This window comes from Aphelocoma coerulescens, chromosome 5, assembly GCF_041296385.1.
Source record: "Aphelocoma coerulescens isolate FSJ_1873_10779 chromosome 5, UR_Acoe_1.0, whole genome shotgun sequence".
In the NCBI taxonomy this organism is placed as follows: Eukaryota; Metazoa; Chordata; class Aves; order Passeriformes; family Corvidae; genus Aphelocoma; species Aphelocoma coerulescens.
Genome location: NC_091019.1, coordinates 66,768,214 through 66,788,819, shown reverse-complemented (window position 1 = coordinate 66,788,819; position 20,606 = coordinate 66,768,214). Strand labels below are relative to the sequence as shown.

The window sequence follows — 20,606 nt, the reverse complement described above, 5'->3', positions numbered from 1 at the left end:
AAAATATAGAAGTAAATAAAAATAGAAAAAATAAAAATAAAAATAAATATAGAAATACAGAAATGTATTGATATAAAAATATAAAAATAAATAAATGTATCAAGATAGACATATAGAAATACAGAAAAAATGAACATAGAAGTAAATAAAGTTTTAAAAATACATAAATAAATAAATTTAGAAACAAATAAATATAGAAATAAATATCTATATAGAAATATAGAAATAAACAAATTTATCAATCAATCAATCAATCAATCTAGAACTATATAAACACAGAAATATAGAAAGAAATAAATTCAGGATCTGCCGCATCCAACTTTGGTTTTCCCACTTGGAAAATCAACCCAGCAGTGAAAATGGAGCCATCACTCCAGGAGCTGCTTCCCAAACCTGGGAAACACCAACAGCCTGGGCTGGAAAAGATGGAAAGAATTGGAAACAAATGGAGCCCGAGGCACCCTAAAAATGGGATTTAATTCCTACAATGCCTTGCGGTGGTGGAAACTCCCAGCCCCAAACTGGAGATGCTCTGATTCCAAGCAGGAAGAGCCCAACGCTGTTTCCCTTGGACATCTGGGAATCACTTTGGATGGGGAAAAGCCAAACCCTCATCACCACTCCCCAAAATTCCCTGTACAGCCCATCCCTAACATTGAGCCTAAAGTCCCTTCAAATTATAAGTAAGCAGAAATCATCCCAATTTGGGATTAGAATTTCCAACTTTCCTGGTGGATTCCCTGCCTTATTGCAGGCACGATGTGCAGGAAGCAAAGGGAAACCCATGGAATATTCCCCCCATCCCACGGCACAGGAGCCGTGAGAAAAAGATTGAAGCTTCCACGAGAAAATCCACAAGAAACACAACCACAAAACATCTCCCTGCACCTCAATTCTTGTGTCCAGAGCTGGAATATCCATAAAAATCAAGATTTTCTTGGAAAAGGAATTTTTGAAGGGGAAAAATTCTCATAATCAAAGCCCTTTTCCTACCAAAGATAAGGATGAAACTCAGGTGGGGAATTGACTTTGGCCAAGCTGGAATTACAGTTTTCCAGCAGTGAGGAACTGACTTCAGCCAAGCTGGAATAACAATTTTCCAATGGTTTGGGAATATTTATGAAGCCCTGAGGGAAAATGGGAGCAGCTTCTGCAGCATTTGTTTGCATTATCCTGTAATTAATTAAGCAGAGCATATCCATGCTCAGGCAGCTTGGAGCACAGGAGGTTTCCCTGGGACAGGACTCCTTTTTTCCCTCGGAATATTTCGGAATCTTTCTTCCCAAAGGTGACACCAAAGCAAAAGGGGGCCGTAAATGTGGCAGATTTTTATTCCAGAAGGTTGGAACCACCCTGGTGCTGCCAATAAAAGGGGGTTTATTCCATGTCTTCTATTCCATGTCTTTTGTTGGAAAATTATATTCTCTTGAAGCCTTGGAATGATGGATTTCCTCTGGAGTCAATCCTCTGGGATGATTAAAGATTGATTCTTTCTATGCTCAGATATGTTCATAAAGAATCAGCTCCTCACTCCATTGTTCTTGGCCTATTCATTCCCAGCACAAATTCCTTCTGGACTTGACTCCATGAGCTGGACAAGGACCTCTTTAATTAATGACAATGTTAATTGATGACAAAAAAATTAATGACAAAGTCAATTAATCCATTGGATACTCCATAAAAAACTATGGTGGTGTTTAAAGTCATTCCTTTGCAATTTATAACCGCATGGATTGATTTTCCTTAAAAAAATTTAGAGATTTCTTTGGAAGTTTTATATCTAAAATTGGACTGTTCAGCTCATGGACAAACATTCCATTTGCACACCACAGAGGGAAAACTCCAGGGAGTGTTTGCCATATTCCTGCTTTTCTTTCAAATTCTGGCTGGAATATAAGCAGAGTTATCCAGGTGGGAACACAAAATTGAGCAGGGAGGTGGCTCCTGTGTCATCTTCGTTCCCAAGGATGGATTTGGAATGACTCAGTGGCAAATATCTGTGATTCAGGCAAGATGAAAAGGATGTTCTGTCCTTGATGGCGGAGAATTGTGGAATCATGGAATATCCTGAGCTGGAAGGCATCTCAAGGATCCTCCAGTCTGGCCCTGCACAGACACCCCAACAATCCCACCCTGGGAGCAGTGTCCAAACGCTCCTGGAGCTCTGGCAGCCTTGGGAATGTGCCCTATCCCTGGGGAGCTGTTCCAGTGCTTATCCCACCCTCTGAGGAAAGAACCTTTCCCTCCAGCCTGACCCTGCCCTTGATGCCACTTCATGTTTTGCCTTTTTTCTTTATATATTTTCTATATTATTCACACATGTATTTGTGGTTTATTATATCAGTGGCCGGTTTTCCCAGTAATTTCCCACGGCCTTTCCCTCGGCAGAAAGACAAAACAAATTCCAGAGCTCTAAGCCCCGGGGGGTACAAGGCCCCAGTGCTGTCTTGGTTCCTCCTGGCCACCAAGGCTGAGAACAACTCTTGGAGATACATTTCATGGACAGAGCACAGCCAGTGCCGAGGGGAGGCCTCCAGAGAAGGGGCTTGACCTGAGGAGGGAATTCCATCACCGCTTGCCCTCTCAATTGGTGTTTTTTATCAATTATGCTAATTTCCTAAAACCTATAAAAACTGTATCCACCCCGTGAGGGTGGGTTTTTGTGGACGTCTTTCCACGACTGCCCCTGAAGGCCTTCCATAAAGATCCACTTTTATGTTACCTCCTACGCTAAAAATTATCTCGTGTTTCACTTCCAGGTTGGGTAAAAGGCAACACCCTGCCCCAGCTCCAGCCATTCCCTGGAATGTCCTCCTGCTGTCCCTGTCACAGGGAGCAGAGGTTGGAGCTGCCCTCAGGAGGACATTGAAGACCACAACGAGGACTCCTCTCAGTCTCCTCCTCTCCAGCTACACAATTCCAGTGCCCTCGGCTGCTCCTCACAAACTTCCCGTCATCTTCCCCTCCTCTCTCTCCCTCATTTAATATTTCCACACCCAATCAGCCGAACCCCAAACCCTCACGTGTCTTTCCGAGTGGAGCTGGTCCCGGCTCCTGGCTGTCCTGCAGAGATGGTTCCCAGCTCCCCTGGATCCAACTGGGACCAAAAGCTCAAACCCAGCCCAGACTGGGCAGGTGAGGCTCGGCTTGAGCCAGGGACAGACTGATCCAAAGTGTCCCGAGTGGGAGTCGGGCTCTGCTCCCAGGGAACAGCAACAGGACAGGGGGAAAACCAGATGTGCCTGAGGAGGTTTGGGATGGATATCAGGGAAAAGTTCCTCCCCCAGAGGGTGGAATAAGCACTGGAACAGCTCCCCAGGGAATGGGCACATTCCCAAGGCTGCCAAGCTCCAGGAGGGTTTGGATACCATTCCCAGGGCTGCACAGGACTGTTGGGGTGTCTGTGCAGGGACACGAGCTGGGCTGAATGATCCTTGGGATCCCTCCAGCTCAGGATATTCCATGATTCTCTGATTTGACAGTTGCACAACAAATCTCTTTCCCTGCCTTTTCTGCTCTAAAGCCCATTTAACAGTGGGAACGATCATTCCCAATTAAACAATTCCTAATCCAGGAGAACAATCCTGGGCATGTAATCGACTTTCTTCTTGCAGGATTAGATCAATGATCCTCCTGGACTTGCTCCTCCCGTCCAGTTTTATTCTCTCATTGCTTTATGACATTTATCACGTTGTGTAATTGGCTTTTTGTGATACAGACACCAAAAATTCTCTTCTTTCCCCTTTATTTAGAAACACAAATTCCCAAGTCTTTAGGAATAAGGAATGTGGAGTCCAAGGACACAGAATATTTGAGATGCAGCTTTGATGGGCTACAAATGGACAGCTGAGAAATTCAGGTGTCAGGAACAGCTGGGCCTGAGCCTGATTTATTGTCCGGGATCTGAGGGTGAAAGAGACGGGAAAACTGCAGGGAAAGCTGGGCTGAGGAAGCCACTGAGCCAACAACTCAATCCTCTTCCAAGGTGGAAAACAGCTCCAGGTTTGGAGGTGGGGCGGGCATTGGTCACCGAGAGAGGGATCCCTTTTATCGGAGTGAAATCAAACCGCAGCACCGATATCTGCTAAAACCGGGAGAATTGGGATAGAAACCGCTCTGCCTCTGGGTTTTCCACGCCGAGGGATGATGAGAAATAATCCTTGAAGCTCTGGATTAGGACACTTCAGTCTGTTTGGTGAATAAATGGGAATTTGGGGGATTTCAGAGCCAGGAGGAGGAGGTCGTTTGCTTGCTTTTAATGACTTTAAACACAGGGACAGAGAGAGGGACTTTGGGGAAAGGACTGGAGTGCCAGGACAAGGAGGAATGGCTTCAGACTGGAAGAAAGTAGGGTTAGCTGGGATCTTGGGAAGGAATTCTTGGCTGGGAGAGTGGGGACAGGCTGGGATAGAATTCCCAGAGAAGCTGTGTTTGACCCTGGATCCCTGGCAGTGTCCAAGGCCAGGTTGGACGGGACTTGGAGCAGTCTGGGACAGTGAGAGATGTCCCTGCCCATGGCAGGGCTGGGGCTGGGATGGGATGGGATTTGGGCTTCCAAGCCACAACACTTTGGGATTCTGGGATTCTTTAATCAGAAAGGCAAGAAAATGTATCCGCACTCCCTTTCTCCTCAGCCTTTTATCCAGGGCTATGGGATTTGTGCCGTGGCACAGACAGAAAATTCCCTGCTCTGCTTTCTGCCCAGTGCCCACTCTGCCATCCCAGGAATCCCTTTCCGAGGCATACTGTGGATGTTTGAATCCCCCTGCCCCCACTCAGCACTGAGTGACAGCACAAGTTAAAAATCCAGTCGATCCAGAGGGTGACCAGAAGGAAGCGATGGAGCCGTGACCCGCTCGGGGCTGTTTGAGGAGCTTCTCATTCCCAACCCACGGACTCCACAGGCTCCTGGGGCTGGGAATAAAGGAAAGGTGGGAGCTTGAATCTTTTATGGAACAAGCTGGAACAAGCTGCTCTCTGGTTTACAGGGACCAGCTGAATTTTTATGACTTCTCCACAGAGGAGCTGTTCCTTTTCTAGGTCACCACGGCTGCGGGGACGTGGCTGTCACCTGCTGTCACCTGCTGGGAGCAGCCACCGCGGAGATCAGAGCTGCACACCCTTCCTGGCTGCTCTGGAAAAGTCTCCCTGGTTTAATTCGCTTTCATCCTGCTGCCAGGAAATATCTGAGAGCCGGAGGCGCCTGCCCGGCGCTCCTCGGATGCTGGGAGTCGCTAACCGTTGTCATTTATTGGGAAGAAATGGGAATCTGGCTTTGGAGGCAGGCAAAGTGTGGGAAGGGAACCGCTCCACGTGGTGCCAGAGGGAGCCAGAGGTGGTTGGAGCAGCTGCAGGAATGGAGCTGCTCCAGGATCTCCAGGTGAAGCTCCTGCTGCATTTAGGAACCACTATGGAAAAGCACAAGGATGTTCACAGCTGCTCCAAACCGAGCTCAGTGAGGGAGGAGATGGAAGCGGCAGCCCAAAAGTGGATTTGTTAAGGTGGATAAACTTCCAGGAGTAGAGAAACCTTCTGAGGGACATTTGGGACTATTTTTCACACTCTTGGAAAGTATATTCTTGGAACAAACTGCCCAGGGATGTGCTGGAGTCGCCATCCTGGAAGTGTGGATGTGGCACTTGGGGACTCGGATCTGCGGTGGCTTTGGCAGTGCTGGGGAATGCTTGGGTTTGATGGTCTGAGAGGGCTTTTCCAACCTAAATATTCCATGATTGGACACTTAAGGAAAGCAGCTCCTGGAGTGTTGGTGTCTCCAAAGGCTGACCAGGGAATACGCACAGGGATGCTTGGAAAAGGAAAAAACCTGGAAGAATCTTGGTCACTGATTCCGAAGCCAAATCCAAAGCTGAAATGCATCACTGTCGGAATATTCTTCAGAGGGCTCTTATGGAGAGGGAAAAATGTTCCTTCTGTGCAGGAATGTCTTGGCAGACCTTGGCACATTCCCAAGGAAGTTGAGGATAACCAAATCCAGGTTGTGACCAAATCCAAGGCTGTCCCCATCCTTCTGCTCCAGGGAGTTACAAATGAAAGGCTGTGCCCAGCAGTGCCCTTGAGAAAGGGAAATTCCCTGTGCTCCACACTCCCTTTTCCATAAATGCTCCATGCAGGAGGATTTGGAGCCTCCTGAGCTGCTCTGGGATCCAGACCTGGGGTTCTGATGGTGTCACATGTCCCAGTTTTATGGCTGAATCGTTTGGCCACCAAATAAATCCCAAAGCAAATCCCGGTGTGCTCCTGACAGATGAAGTGAGGTCCCACCAGGTAACTCAGAGCCCAAAGGCTCTCCGGGACAAGTCCAGGAATTGGACTCGGTGATCCTGGTGGATCCCTTCCAGCTCCTTTTCCATAAATGCTCCATGCAGGAGGATTTGGAGCCTCCTGAGCTGCTCTGGGATCCAGACCAGCTTCCTGATGGTGTCACATGTCCCAGTTTTATTGCTCATTACTTTGGCTGCACCCTCAGGCCACCAAATAAATCCCAAAGCAAATCCTGGTGTGCTCCTGACAGATGAAGTGAGGTCCCACCAGGTAATTCAGTACCCAAATGATCTCCAAGACAAGTCCAGGAGTTGGACTCGGTGATCCTGGTGGATCCCTTCCACCTCAGGATGTTCTGTGATTCCATGAGAGGCTGCACCTCTCCCTGACCATATTCCCCATGGACACATGAGGAGAGACAATCGCTCGTTCCCAGTCCCTGCCAGAGCCTCCTTCCCCTCTTCAGAGCTGGGATCTGCTCTGCTCCAGGATCAGGGAAACCTGAGGAGCATGGAAAGCTCATGTTTTCAGGATATCACATGGAAACAGGCTGGGAAAACCGGGGCTGATCAGTCTGGAGAGGAGAAGGTTCCAGGGAGACCTCAGAGCACTTCCCAGGATCTGAAGGGGCTCCAGGGAACCAGAGAGGGACAATTCCTCAGAAAATGGAATGACAGGACAGGAGGATGACTTCAAACTGAGAAAGGAGAAATTGAGGTTGGATCTTGGGAAGGAATTCCTGGCTGGGAGGGTGGGGAGGGGCTGGGCTGGAATTGCCAGAGCAGCTGGGGCTGCCCCTGGATCCCTGGCAGTGCCCAAGGCCAGGCTGGACATTGGGGCTTGGAGCAGCCTGGGACAGTGGGAGGTGTCCCTGGGATGGGGTTGGGATGGGATGGGATGGGATTTGAGGTCCCTCCCAACCCCAACCATCCTGATCCTCTGCCAGATTCTCCTTCCCTGCTGGCCCTCCCTTTCCCATGGGATCTGACCCAAACAAAGAGCTGGGTTAGAAATCCCCGGAAGTAACTTTAGGATTTTCCTGTGTGTTTCCTTTCCTTAAGAAAGCCAACTGAGGAGTTAAAATGCCTCAGATACTAAAGCTGGGAAGGAAATAGCAGGAATTTATGGTTACATAACAAAAATCATCCCAAGGCAGGCCCAGCAGGCAGCAATTCCTTGGATCAAATGAATATGTCCGATTTTGCCGGCACATTTTTGGGAAGAGAGGGAATTTGGATTTATTGTCCACATTTTGTGGAAATGTGAATGAGCAAAGCTCTTCCTGGGGATTATTTTTGATCACACCTCAAGAAATTCCAGGCCATGGCCTCCCAAAGGAGCTCCTGTGGGTGTTCACACCTCAGTCATGGAGCAGGGAGGGTGGATAAGGGCAGGAGCAGCTTCGGTGTCAAAGTCATCCAGGAAAAGATCTGAGAATTCCAGGATGGTTTAGGTTGGAAGGGACCGTAAATCCCACCCAATGCCAGCCCTGCCATGGCAGGGACACCTCCCACTGTCCCAGGCTGCTCCCAGCCCCAGTGTCCAGCCTGGCCTTGGGCACTGCCAGGGATCCAGGGGCAGCCCCAGCTGCTCTGGCAATTCCAGCCCAGCCCCTCCCCACCCTCCCAGCCAGCAATTCCCAATTCCCAATCTCCCATCCAGCCCTGCCCTCTGGCACTGGGAAGCCATTCCCTGGCTCCTGTCCCTCCATGCCTTGTTCCCAGTCCCTCTCCAGCTCTCCTGGAGCCCCTTTAGGCCCTGCAAGGGGCTCTCAGCTCTCCCTGGATCCTTCTCCTTCTCCAGGTGAACATTCCCAGCTCTCCCAGCCTTTCCCAACAGGAGTTCAAGCTCCCAGCTCTGAATTCCTTAAGACAAAATCAGCAGAAATTTTATTTTCAGCATGATCCATAAATATTCCCCTGATCCATCTGATAGTTAGAACCAGTTTTAAACAGCCAGGAACAGGCCTGGAACAAACCTCACCTCGGAGCTGTGAAGAAGCAGCACAGGAGAAATCAGCCCTGAAAAGTGGGAATTTTTAAACCAGCACCATTCCTGCTCTAATTTAATTTCCCAAAGGCAGGAACAGCAATAAAAAACGTGTCCCTGCATGTCACAATCTTTTTGGTTTTGGCCAAACTCTCCGTGTTTCATTCCACAAACGCAGGGAAGACAAAACCTCTTTAGATTCCCAGAATTGATACGTGCAGGGAAATCTTTGGGACAGAAAATATTCCCTCATAGGAGAAAGATTAAAATCCTTTATGGGAACAACATCAGGAATATTCCAATATAAATGTGGAATTCCAGCTCTCTCTCTTCCCTCACTGAATTAATTGCTATAAATGTCATTTTTGGGACTGGTTCTGAATGAAATTTTCAAGATTTTACATTTCCCAGAGTAAATCCAATGGAAATTCCCAGCTGGGAAACATCTTTCCCTTTGGAGTAGATGTGATGTGTTCCCATGATCCTGGGAGAAAGAATCTGCAGGATTCCTGCTCTTCAGGTGGGGTCTGAAGTGTGCTCAAATGAATCCATTTCTCCCAGGTGACTTCAGTTCCCATTTTCCCATCTTTCCATTTTCGCTCCATAGGCAGAAAAGTGACAATTCCCTGGTTTTGTGACTCCCTCGTCACCTCACAGGACCTTCCCTCCCCTCCTGGCTTCCCTGATTTCTCATTAAGCCAAGCTTAGTTTTTATTATCAAATAAGTTTTATAACATTATCTGTGACAGTTTCTTTGGGAATTCTCCTTAACCAACGCTTGGAATGCCAGAGGTTTTCCTTGTGTCCTGTTTTCCAGCACTAAATCCCGCTCTGGGACAGGAATTTCTCTGCATTCCAGGGACAGCAGAGGTGACCTGAAGCGGGATGTGACAGGAATGTGTCACACTGGTGACACAGCCAGGCTGGCAGCCGGTTTAGTGGGATACTGGGAAGGAATTCCAGGCTGGGAGGGTGCGGAGAGGCTGGGATGGAATTCCCAGAAAAACGGTGGCTGCCCCTGAATTGCTGGAAGTGTCCAAGGCCAGGTTGGGAGCAGCCTGGGATAGCGGAATGTGGCACTGGATGGGCTTTAAGGTTCCTCCAAATCCAAACCATTCTGGGATTCTGGAATTCCATGAAATAAAAGGTGAGGGAAGAGCTATCAAATGATCCCAGAGACATTTCCACCTCTACAATCCCACTTTATTCCAAACTGGAATTACTTCCTGGATGTTGTTTTCCTGGAGAACCTAAAAGCCTCAAGCACAATTTGTTGTTAGGGGAAATCCCCGCTCTGCCCCATTCCAGGCTCCTTTACCCTTGAAATTTTCCTTATTAAGCACAACCTTCGGGTTGTTTTCCACAAGCAGCTGGAAAAATCCAGAATGAAGCTGAACAACTCTGGGACTTCAAAGAAGTTCATGTTTTCCAGAAAAGGGATTTAAAATATTGTCAATATTCCAAGAATTCCACAGGAAATGGAAGGCCAGGTTGGACAGGGATTGGAGCAGCCTAGGATAGTGGAAGTGTCCCTGCCCATGGAACTGGATGGGATTTAAGGTTCCTTCCATCCCAAACCGGTCAGGAATTCTGGGATTCTATGAAAATTCATCAGCCTAAACCAGATATCAACTGAATATTCCCAAAAAACTGCCTGGATTCTGCCTGGAGAAGCAGCTGTGGCTGAAGCAGGGGAGGGATGCTCTGAATTCCACATCTTTAATGTACCAGGAATTTCGGGATCAGGGAATGGTGGGAATCCAGTCAGGAACAGACTCCAGCACACTGACCCACTCTTAGCCCTTTTCCACAGTTTTCCAATGCATCAGGAGATTAAAACCGAGATTAAAACCAGGATTAAGAGTAGCTCCCCACCTCCAAACCCCATTCCCACCTGGAAAAGTTCCCATCCTCTTCCTACAGCCAACATGGCCCAGCCATGAGTCATCCAACATTCCAAAGGGTGCCCATCCCTTTCCATGGATAACTCAAAACCAGCACATCCCAGTAAAAAATACATTTTCCAAGGGGAATAATTATCCAAGAGAAACAATCCCCTGGGAGCCAGCCCTGGGGCTGTAAATAAAAATCAGGATTTTATTTATCCTCCTGTTCCAAGGGGAATTCCTGCAGGAATCTTATCCAAATGGATCCCAGGGTTCTGAATCAGCCAGGCTGGAAAGGGGGCTCCAGAGAGGAAAAATGGGAATGTTTGGATTAGGCTGGCCCAGAGCAGCGTAACCCTGGTTAATTACATGAATGGGTAATTAAAGAGGAATGAAAATTAAATGGGAAAAGCAGCTAGAATTCCTAATGCAATGAATTCCAATAGAAATCCTTTCCTTCAGCGAGTTCCTTCCAGAATTCCCTGATTCCTCCCAGGCCCTGGGAATCCTGGAGCTGATTTGTGCCAGCGATGCCAGGAGTTGCATAAATGTGGATTAAACATCCCCCGTTTTCATCACAAATTCCTTGGATTCAGGAAGATCCCATCTCCAGCCCCGTGCAGGTACCAGAGCCCTTCCCGGGATGTGTCCCAGGATCTCTACAACTTCCAGGGAAATTGCCCAAGCAAAAATCCCCATAAATAAAATGTTAAAACTGAGGATTTATTTTTCCAAAGCTCATCCCAGTGGGAAATCTGTGGGATAACAATTTTTTCCCTTTATTTTCCAAAATATCCCTCTGCAAAATCTGGTCTAATCCCTTCCCTCGTTGTCCCTGCCCAAATTATTATTCCACGTGTTGAATATCCAAAGAAAGATTTTCTGGATCAATCCACTGGGGGATTATTTGAAGGAAAAGACCAGTGGGAGGCTGTCAAAATTCCCAAAAAATATCAGCTGGATGCTCCCAAGGAAGGAGGCAAATGGAGAAGGATGAGTTGGAGGAGGATGTGGTGGCCAAGGATAGCTCGGAGGTGGATGGATTGTGGGAATGGACCAGGAAAATAAAATAAAGTGGAATAAAATGGAATAGAATAGAATAGAATAGAATAGAATAGAATAGAATAGAATAAAATAAGGTAAAATCAAACGAAATAAAATAAAGTGAAGTAAAATACAGTAAAAAAAAGATAAAAAGAGAATAAAGTAAACTAAAATAAAGTAAAAAAATAACATAAAGTAAAAATGTAAAATAAAATAAAATAAAAATAAAAAACATAAAATAAAATAACATAAAATAAAGTGAAGTAAAATAAAAGAAAGTAAAAAACGCAAAATAAAATAAAAGAAAGCAAAATTAAAATAAAATAAAATAAAGTAAAAAAATAAAATAAAATAAAATAAAATAAAATAAAATAAAGTACAGTTTAAAAAGTAAAATAAAATATCATAAAATAAAATAAATTCAAAATAAAATAATGTAAAATAAAACAAAGTAAAATAAAATAAAGTAAAATTAAATCAAATTAAATTAAATTAAATTAAATTAAACAAAGTAAAATAAAATAAAATAAAATAAAATAAATAAAACAAAACAAAACAAAACAAAACAAAACAAAATAAAATAAAATAAAATAAAACAAAACAAAATAAAATAAAATAAAATAAAATAAAATAAAATAAAATAAAATAAATAAACCAGAAGCCCCTAAAGGCCCCGCAGATGTCGCAGAGCCTGGGAGGCTCCAGAGGCTCATCGTGCCCGGGTGATTCCCGCTCACCTGGCGAATTCCCAGGCGATAGGCCAGGATCCGATCCACGGCGTTGGGATTCATCTGCGTCCACTGCAGGCTGTAGGAATAAACCCGGGGCCGGTTCTGCCACAGGGGGTTGTAGGTGTCGTAGTAGAATTCCGGGGCGTAGGCTTTTCCTGGGGAAAAAAGGGATGGAATTAGGGAAACCAGAAACCACGGAATCGCCAGGGAGTGACGCAAGAATTCACCCATCCATAGGGAAAAGGAGGGAAAACACAGGGAAATCATCAGGAAGTAACTTCAGCTGGGCATTCCTGGGATCCGAGGGTTGAGATCCAACCCCTCATTCTCGAGATCCAAGGGCTGGGATCCAAGCCCTCATTCCCAGGATCCAAGGGTTGAGATCCAACTGCAGGCACCCCTCATTCCTGGGATCCAAGGGCTGAGATCCAACCCCTCATTCCCAGGATCCAAGGGCTGGGATCCAACCCCTCATTCCTGGGATCCAAGTGTTGAGATCCAACCCCTCATTCCCAGGATCCAAGGGTTGAGATCCAACCCCTCATTCCCAGGATCCAAGGGCTGGGATCCAACCCCTCATTCCCAGGATCCAAGGGCTGAGATCCAACTGCAGGCACCCCTCATTCCTGGGATCCAAGGGTTGAGATCCAACCCCTCATTCCCAGGATCCAAGGGTTGAGATCCAACCCCTCATTCCTGGGATCCAAGGGCTGGGATCCAACCCCTCATTCCCAGGATCCAAGGGCTGGGATCCAACCTCTCATTCCTGGGATCCAAGGGTTGAGATCCAACTGCAATTCCTCCCCTCTCCTGGTGTTTGGAGTGGTTTTGTTCAATATCTTCTTCCAGAATCACATTTTAGGGTTATTTTCCTCCATCCACGTTTTTTAAGGATTCATGGCCATGCTTTGTCTTTATCATTATTTCCCTCCTCCAGGTGTGGGCATGGAAGAGGAAAAATTCATGGATCCAGTGGCAAAGACAGTTTGGAATTTTGGTACCAAAACAGAGCCCCAAACTCTCCTGAGCTACACCAGGAGCCTCCAGGACTGGCAAAAATGATATCCCAGAGCTGGGAATAGGATTTGGATATTCCCAGTGGCTGCTGCTGCCTCCATCCCATCTTTCCCCTCCACATTCCCAAGTGGAAAGGCTCCCAAGCTGTCCTGAAGAACCTGCAGAGGTGCCTGATCTTTATTTAGTTGTGGTTAGGACAAGGCAGGAAAAGGGAATCTCCCATGGAATTGGGAAAACGAGGGGATCACCGGCACCTCTGAGCCTTCATCCTTCATAAACGTGGGGAAAAACTAAGGATGATTTCCCAAAGAGAGGATAAAACATTCCCAAATCCACTAAATCTGAGTTCAGATTGACTTAAATCCATGGACAGGGTTTGCCAAGATAGGAGGTGGATGCTCCATCCCTGGAATTGTCCAAGGCCAGGTTGGATGCAGTTTGGAACAGCCTGATTTCCTTAAAAATGTCCCTTGCCATGGCTTTTTCCAACCCAAACCATTCCATGATTCCATGGTTTTTCATGGAACGGGTCCATCCTTGCTCATCCATAAGAAACAGGATGGGGGCAAACGCAATCCGGGGTTTGCTGTGCTCCATGTTGTCACTGAAAATATCCAAAAATCAGGGAAAACCTGGAAAAACAAAATGTTTCCATGTGTTTTCCTCCTGGAAACGACCAAAAGATGCTTTTCATTAGAGAAAAAACAAAGTAGGATGACGATTTCCCACTTCCCAAAGTTTCTACTTCCATGCTCTACTTCTGCAGGGATTTTGCAGTGGGAATAATTAGGAAAGGGCTGGAAAAACCTGGGAAAACATGGCCTGCCTGTCCCATGGAATATGAGAGGGGTATGGATTTGTTACGGCCTTCCCTTCATTGGGGTTTTAGGAGTTTGTGCCAAAATGAACACTGAATTTTGGGATTTTCTCCTCAAAACTATCCCTGCCTCCAGGTGGAAATAGAGAGGGATGGGAGGCATTTCAAATTCCAAATGGGATAATTCCCATCATCGGAAAAGCAGTGAGGAGGGAAAAATGCCTTAAAAAAAACCCCAGAAATGCAAAGGAACAAAAGCAAAATCCCGGGAATAAACACCAACGTGGCACTTATTGATCCGGCTTTTCCCTCTCCAGCCACGCTTTTCTTTTCCAAGGATAAAAAGCCCTTTCAGCCAAGATATTTTTCCCAATCGCCCAGGGAAGGAGCAAACACAATATCCCAAGGAGAAGGAGCAAAGCAAAACCGCTGCCGGATAAAAGGGACTGCAGCAGGAATAAAAAGGGAGCAGCGGTGGAGATGATTTGTTTTCCTTGTCTCGGAGAAGTGGGAATAATGGGAAAAGCTCATGCTGGATGCAAATTATCCTCTTCCCACTCCCAGTGCTGTTGGATATAATGGGATCTCTGGGGGGACTGAGAGGAGCCATAATGAGCCACTTGTCACAAGAGGGGCACTTGAACGACGCCGTCACCTTTGGGGGAATAATGAGGCGCCGTGAGGACCTGCATTATCCCAAATCCCTGTGAACGCAACACTGGGAATGGAGAGGCTGGAAATTCAACAGCACAACACTGAGAGCTTCCCTTGTAAACTTCGGGAAGAGGGGATGGGGTTTGGAGTGCAGGGAAAGCTGATGTGGCCTCTGGAATTGTGGGAGTTAATGGGGAATATCGGGGCTTGGAAATCTTCCCTGTCCCCACAGCCCTTGGCTCTGGATCCTTGGGACAGGAGGGACAGGAAGCTCCCGGATAGGACCCAGAGGAGGGCTGTGAGGATGAGGAAGGGCTGGAGCATCTCCGTGCCCAGCACAGGCTGAGGGAGCCGGGGCTGCTCAGCCTCGAGAGGAGCCCCAGCTGAGAGGGGCCCTCAGCCCTGGGTGTCCCTGGCTGCAGGGAGGGCTCAGGGCAGGGCCCGGGCTCTGCTCCGGGGCCCGGCAGCGGCACCAGAGCCACGGGCAGGGCCTGAGCCCGGCAATTGCCCTGCACAGGAGGCAGAACTGCTGCCCTGGGCAGGGCCCGGGCTGGAACAGAGCCCAGAGAGGGGCTGGAGCCTCCTCCCTGGGATATTCCAGAGCCCTCTGGACACGCTCCTGTGCCCTGGGCTCTGGGATGGCCCTGCTGGAGCAGGGAGTGGCACCAGTGACCCCCTGAGGTCCCTTCCAGCCTGACCCATCCTGGGATTCTGTGCCTCCAGACAAATCCCCAAAACTGGCCAACACCCCACCAGAGCAACATTGGCCAACAAAGCTTTGAAGAGAAATGAAGAGATGATGAATCCCAGAATTCCAGAATCCCAGACTGGTTCAGGTTGGAAGGGACCTCAGATCCCATGCCATGGGCAGGGACACCTCCCACTGTCCCAGGCTGCTCCCAGCCCCAATGTCCAGCCTGGCCTTGGGCACTGCCAGGGATCCAGGGGCAGCCACAGCTGCTCTGGCAATTCCAGCCCAGCCCCTGCCCACCCTCCCAGCCAGCAATTCCCAATTCCCAATCTCCCATCCAGCCCTGCCCTCTGGCACTGGGAAGCCATTCCCTGGCTCCTGTCCCTCCATGCCTTGTCCCCAGTCCCTCTCCAGCTCTCCTGGAGCCCCTTTAGGCCCTGCAAGGGGCTCGGAGCTCTCCCTGGAGCCTTCTCCCGAGGTGAACATTTTCAGTCATGAGCATTTGCTGTGCAGCATTCAATCCCTCCAAGCAGTGCATCCCAACATCCCAACGTTATCCAGCAGCCCCATACCAGTGTAAGGTCAAAAACGGTTTGAAAGTCACCGAGGCACTGAATTAGAGAAACCAAGAAAACGGAAAAGTCACTTCAGCTGCTCCATCCCACAATCCACCAGGATCTAAAAGCTGGAGAACTGTCCTGAACAAGCTAGGAATTCCTTCCCAAGATCCCAGCTAACCCTACTTTCTTCCAGTCTGAAGCCATTCCCCCTTGTCCTGGCACTCCAGTCCTTTCCCCAAAGTCCCTCTCTCTGTCCCTGTGTTTAAAGTCATTAAAAGCAAGCAAACGACCTCCTCCTCCTGGCTCTGAAATCCCCCAAATTCCCATTTATTCACCAAACAGACTGAAGTGTCCTAATCCAGAGCTTCAAGGATTATTTCTCATCATCCCTCGGCGTGGAAAACCCAGAGGCAGAGCGGTTTCTATCCCAATTCTCCCGGTTTTAGCAGATATCGGTGCTGCGGTTTGATTTCACTCCGATAAAAGGGATCCCTCTCTCGGTGACCAATTCCCGCCCCACCTCCAAACCCGGAGCTGTTTTCCACCTTGGAAGAGGATTGAGTTGTTGGCTCAGTGGCTTCCTCAGCCCATCTTTCCCTGCAGTGTTCCCGTCTCTTTCACCCTCAGATCCCGGACAATAAATCTGGCTCAGGCCCAGCTGTTCCTGACACCTGAATTTCTCAGCTGTCCATTTGTAGCCCATCAAAGCTGCATCTCAAATATTCTGTGTCCTTGGACTCCACATTCCTTCTTCCTAAAGACTTGGGAATTTGTGTTTCTAAATAAAGGGGAAAGAAGAGAATTTTTGGTGTCTGTATCACAAAAAGCCAATTACACAACATGATAAATGTCATAAAGCAATGAGAGAATAAAACTGGACGGGAGGAGCAAGTCCAGGAGGATCATTGATCTAATCCTGCAAGAAGAAAGTCGATTACACGCCCAGGATTGTTCTCCTGGATTAGGAATTATTTAATTGGGAATGATCATTCCCACTGTTAAATGGGCTTTAAGAGGCTCTGCATTCCAGGCAAAAAGAGGGAATGAGGTTTTTCACATTCCTTATTCCTTCTTCCTAAAGACTTGGGAATTTTCGTTTTTAAAATTTAAAAAAATGAAAAAGGTTCAGCTGGTCCCTTTCAGAAAAAATGATCAGCCAGGATTCCTCTTCCCATGATTCATTGGGATCACGCAGCTATTTATCCCAGGGGAAAAAGTTCCCTTAAAGGAATTGTTGCCAGACTGGGCTCTGCAAATTCCAACTGGGATGAGAGCAGAGCAGCACAGGGATCTCAGCAATGCCACGACTGCCCCCAGCCCTCTCTCCTGAATGTCCCAGATCCCAGCTGGAGCTGCAGAGGGTGGGATTGGTGTCAGCTCCTAGTCCTGCAGGAACAAACACTGGGAATTGTATGGACACAGAGCATTCGAGGAATCATCTCCTCCTCTGATTCCCCTTTTTCTTCCCATCAAGTTCTGCCAATTCCTTGGAGTTGGGGGCTCGGGAAGTGCAGCAGCTCTGTCCTGTATTTATGGCACTCCCAGTGACAGCAGCTGGCTGTGAGCAGCTCCCACTTTATCACAGCCCCCATAAACATTTAGGGAAAGGAGATAAAATCAGGGATTTATAAATGCTTCCCCCTTTGGCAGCCTCAGCTCCGGCCCTTTCCATCCTTAAAATGCTGGGAGAGCAAAAATCCTAACTAAAACTCTGCCTTTAACTGTGTGAAATACCGGGAGACACGGAGTTTATGGAAAATGCTGCCCATTCCTGTGCTCTGTTTGATTCCAGGATCTCTCTTTTATGGAAGGGTTGCAGGAAGAAGGAGAAGATGTTTTGTTCTTTATTTGTTTTTGGGAAAGGCAAAATCCTTTGGGAAAGGCAACTCCTCCTGGATCTGCTCCTCATCCCAGTCCTGCAGCTGGATCATCTCCATCATCCCCAGCCTCCCCAGAACCACGGAAGCAGAAAATCAGGGAATTATTTGGGTTGGGAGGGACCTGAAGGATGTTCATGGAGATGTGGCCTTTCCTTAACCCTCCAGGAGGGACTTCCAAGGCCTTCCCTGTCCTCTAGGAGTGAATTCCAAGGCCTGGAATTGTTTGGACTGAGCAGTGCAGAGCAGGGTTAAAGTTAATAAAGTCTGTTAATATTAAAATATTAGTAATAAATAATTCCCTGGAAGCAGCTCCTCCAGGGAATTCCTCACTGCAGGCACAGACAACCCCGTACCTGCTGCTCCCACCGGCAACTTAGGGATGAGACTTTCCCACCCTCCCCAGACAAATCTCTTCCCAAAATATTTACAGCTTTATTAAGATATTGGAACTTGCAGGGAAGGGATGATTTGGGAATAAAATGAACTTTTTAATGCCCAATTGAGGCACAAATTTCAGTTGATCTGAGGTTTGTCCATCCCAAACGGGTTTGGAGGTTCCCATTCCCATTCCAGGCACAGAAACCCAACATCCCAAAGTAGGAAAAGTGTGGAATGCTCCGCGTGGCATCCATGAGATTCCTTCTGCACGTGTCCTTCACTGATTCCTCCTTTTCCCTGGGGTTTTCCCGAGGATCCAACTCCTCCCCAGCGACACCCAAAGGTGACATCTGCTGGCTGAGCCGTGCAAGAGCTCCCGTTCCTCTTCCGGCAATTCCTGCTGCTCCCCGCATGGCATTCCCAATCCCACCGATGCTTCCTGCTCATCCCAACCTGACACCAGGAGGTCAAGGGGTTCCTCAGCTCCATTTCCATCAATTTGGGGCAGTGATGCCTTGAGGGATCAATAAATCCAGTTTTAGTAGGATTTGGAGCTTCCTGCTTCCCCCATTGGGATGGGTGAGTTTTGGGAAGCTCCCATTCCCAGATATCCATAGCTGCCAGCATTCCATGCCTTCATTTTTACATGGCTCGCACACAGGGAGAAATCCCTGAAGCAATGGGATCTACAGAACCCCCAAAGAAATCCCTGGCTCAGTGTGGAGGTGACAATTTTCCTGTTCCCAGCAGGAATCCTGCAGAAATCCCACGGGAATGGCAGGTGAGGAAGGGGGAAGGGGTGTCACTTGTCAGGGAGTGCCGAACACCGGGTTCCTGAAGGATGGGCAGGGAAAGGGATGGGATATCCTGGAACTGTAAATAATAAATGATGAAGCGTCACCACAGGCACAGGGAGGGAGCTGAGGCCTCTGAGGAGGGGCGAGATGGGGAAACTCCTGGGAAAACAGGATCAGAGCACAGGGAAATGCAGCCAGGAGAGTTCCGTGGAATCTTTGGAGCAGCACAAGGAACAGGAGCAGCCTCCGGATCGACTCCAGCCCCTGGCCGGGCTCCAGAGCATTCCCAAGCATTCCCACAGCTCTGCCTCCACACCTGGAGGTGTCCATGCCCACCCAGGTTCCATCCATGGATCCCAGGTCCAGCCAGGCCCCCCCAAGGCTTCCCAAGCTTCTCAGGACTTCCTAGGAAGCTGCAGCTCTCCCCTCTTGGCATTCCTCCTCCTTCTCCCTGTCCCTTCCCAGCTGTGGGCTCCCCACTTCCCAAAAAATCCAACAGCTCGTGGCTGCTCCAACCACTCCAGAGCCAGCCCGCAATTCCCTCACATCCCACAAAGAGTCATTTTTGAGGGAGAAACGGGACAAAATTCCAACCAGGAATGGACTGAAATGCAGATTTCCAAGGAATGCCCCATCCCTGTGGCTGCCCCTGGAAGTGCCCAAGTGTTGGATGGGGCTCGGAGAAGCCTGGGATAGTGGGAGGTGTCCCTGCTCATGGAAAGGGGTGGAACAAAATGGGATTTAAGGTCTCTTCCAACCCAGACCAGTCCGCGATTCTGGATCACATTCAGCAATGACTTTTTGGGGTGAAATCCCTTTATTTTCCTTCTCCCTCCAGGGCAGGCTTGCAGTCAGGATTCAGAAATCTGCAGCAGAGGGAAAACCTCAGCCACTGTCTCCTTCCATCCCAAATTCCATCCTCCAGCCTCGGCATTGAACAAATTAACTTCATTTTACTCTCCTTGCTGCTGACAGGAAAAGCAGGATTGAGATCCAGCAATCCCACCTTGTCCCCTTCCCAAAAATTTGGCACGGCCTGCTAGTCTGATGAAGTAAATATCCCAAATTTCCGGACTCTGGAATAATTGCCAAGAAGGCTTTCACTGGCTCAGAGCCCACTGCCTTTGCTGGGCGTTGGGGCAGGAGATCCATGAAAAATTCCTGTTTCCTGGTGGGAATTGTCTGTCGCATTTGCCCACCTGTGGCTTAAGCTGCCCTGGTAAAGTTTTTAGGGCAGGGCAGAATCTGCTGCCAAGGTAAAGCTCCTCCTCATCCCAATCCTCCAAAACCAGGCAGGAATTCAGCAGGAAAACACAACAACATCCAAGCTCGGCCTGCCTTGGGAAGGATCTTTCCTGCTGGATATTTTCAGGAGCTGCTCTGGGCTCTTTTGGAGTCTCCAGGGTTTCTACTTCAAATAAACATCCCCCCCACCCCGTGCCTGGCAGCTGAATGGAAAAGGATTTTTTCCATGGTGCTGCTGCTCCAGCAGGAATTTTAAAGCTCACACCAGTGACAGCACAGGGGACCTTTGGTCTTGGATGAATTTTTCCACTTCCCATCAAACTTCCGGTAGCAGGTGTCTTTTGGGGTGGGGGGAGGCATCCCAGGGATGCTGGATGTGGTGTTCCAAGGAATATTCAGATTTTTTTGGGAATGAGCGTAAAATGATTTGGGACACACCAAGAATCCCAGAATGGTTTGGGTTGGAAGAGACCAAACTCATCCCATTCCACAGCTGCCATGGGCAGGGACACCTCCCACTGTCCCAGGCTGCTCCAAGCCCTGTCCAACCTGGCCTTGGACACTGCCAGGGATCCAGGGGCAGCCACAGCTTCTCTGGGAATCCTGTTCCAGTGAGAATTTGGAAATGATCCCAG

The 20,606-nt window shown here is 48.2% G+C and overlaps 1 protein-coding gene across 1 annotated transcript in view; it reads right to left on the bottom strand.

Moving 5' to 3' along the window:
- The window catches only part of MDGA2 (MAM domain containing glycosylphosphatidylinositol anchor 2), a 222,159-nt gene that overhangs the window by 26,531 nt on the left and 175,022 nt on the right, over positions 1-20,606 (bottom strand). The window contains exon 10 of the mRNA XM_069016095.1: positions 11,939-12,087. Within this exon, the coding sequence (XP_068872196.1) occupies positions 11,939-12,087 (149 nt within the window). The remainder of the gene's footprint in view (positions 1-11,938; positions 12,088-20,606) is intronic.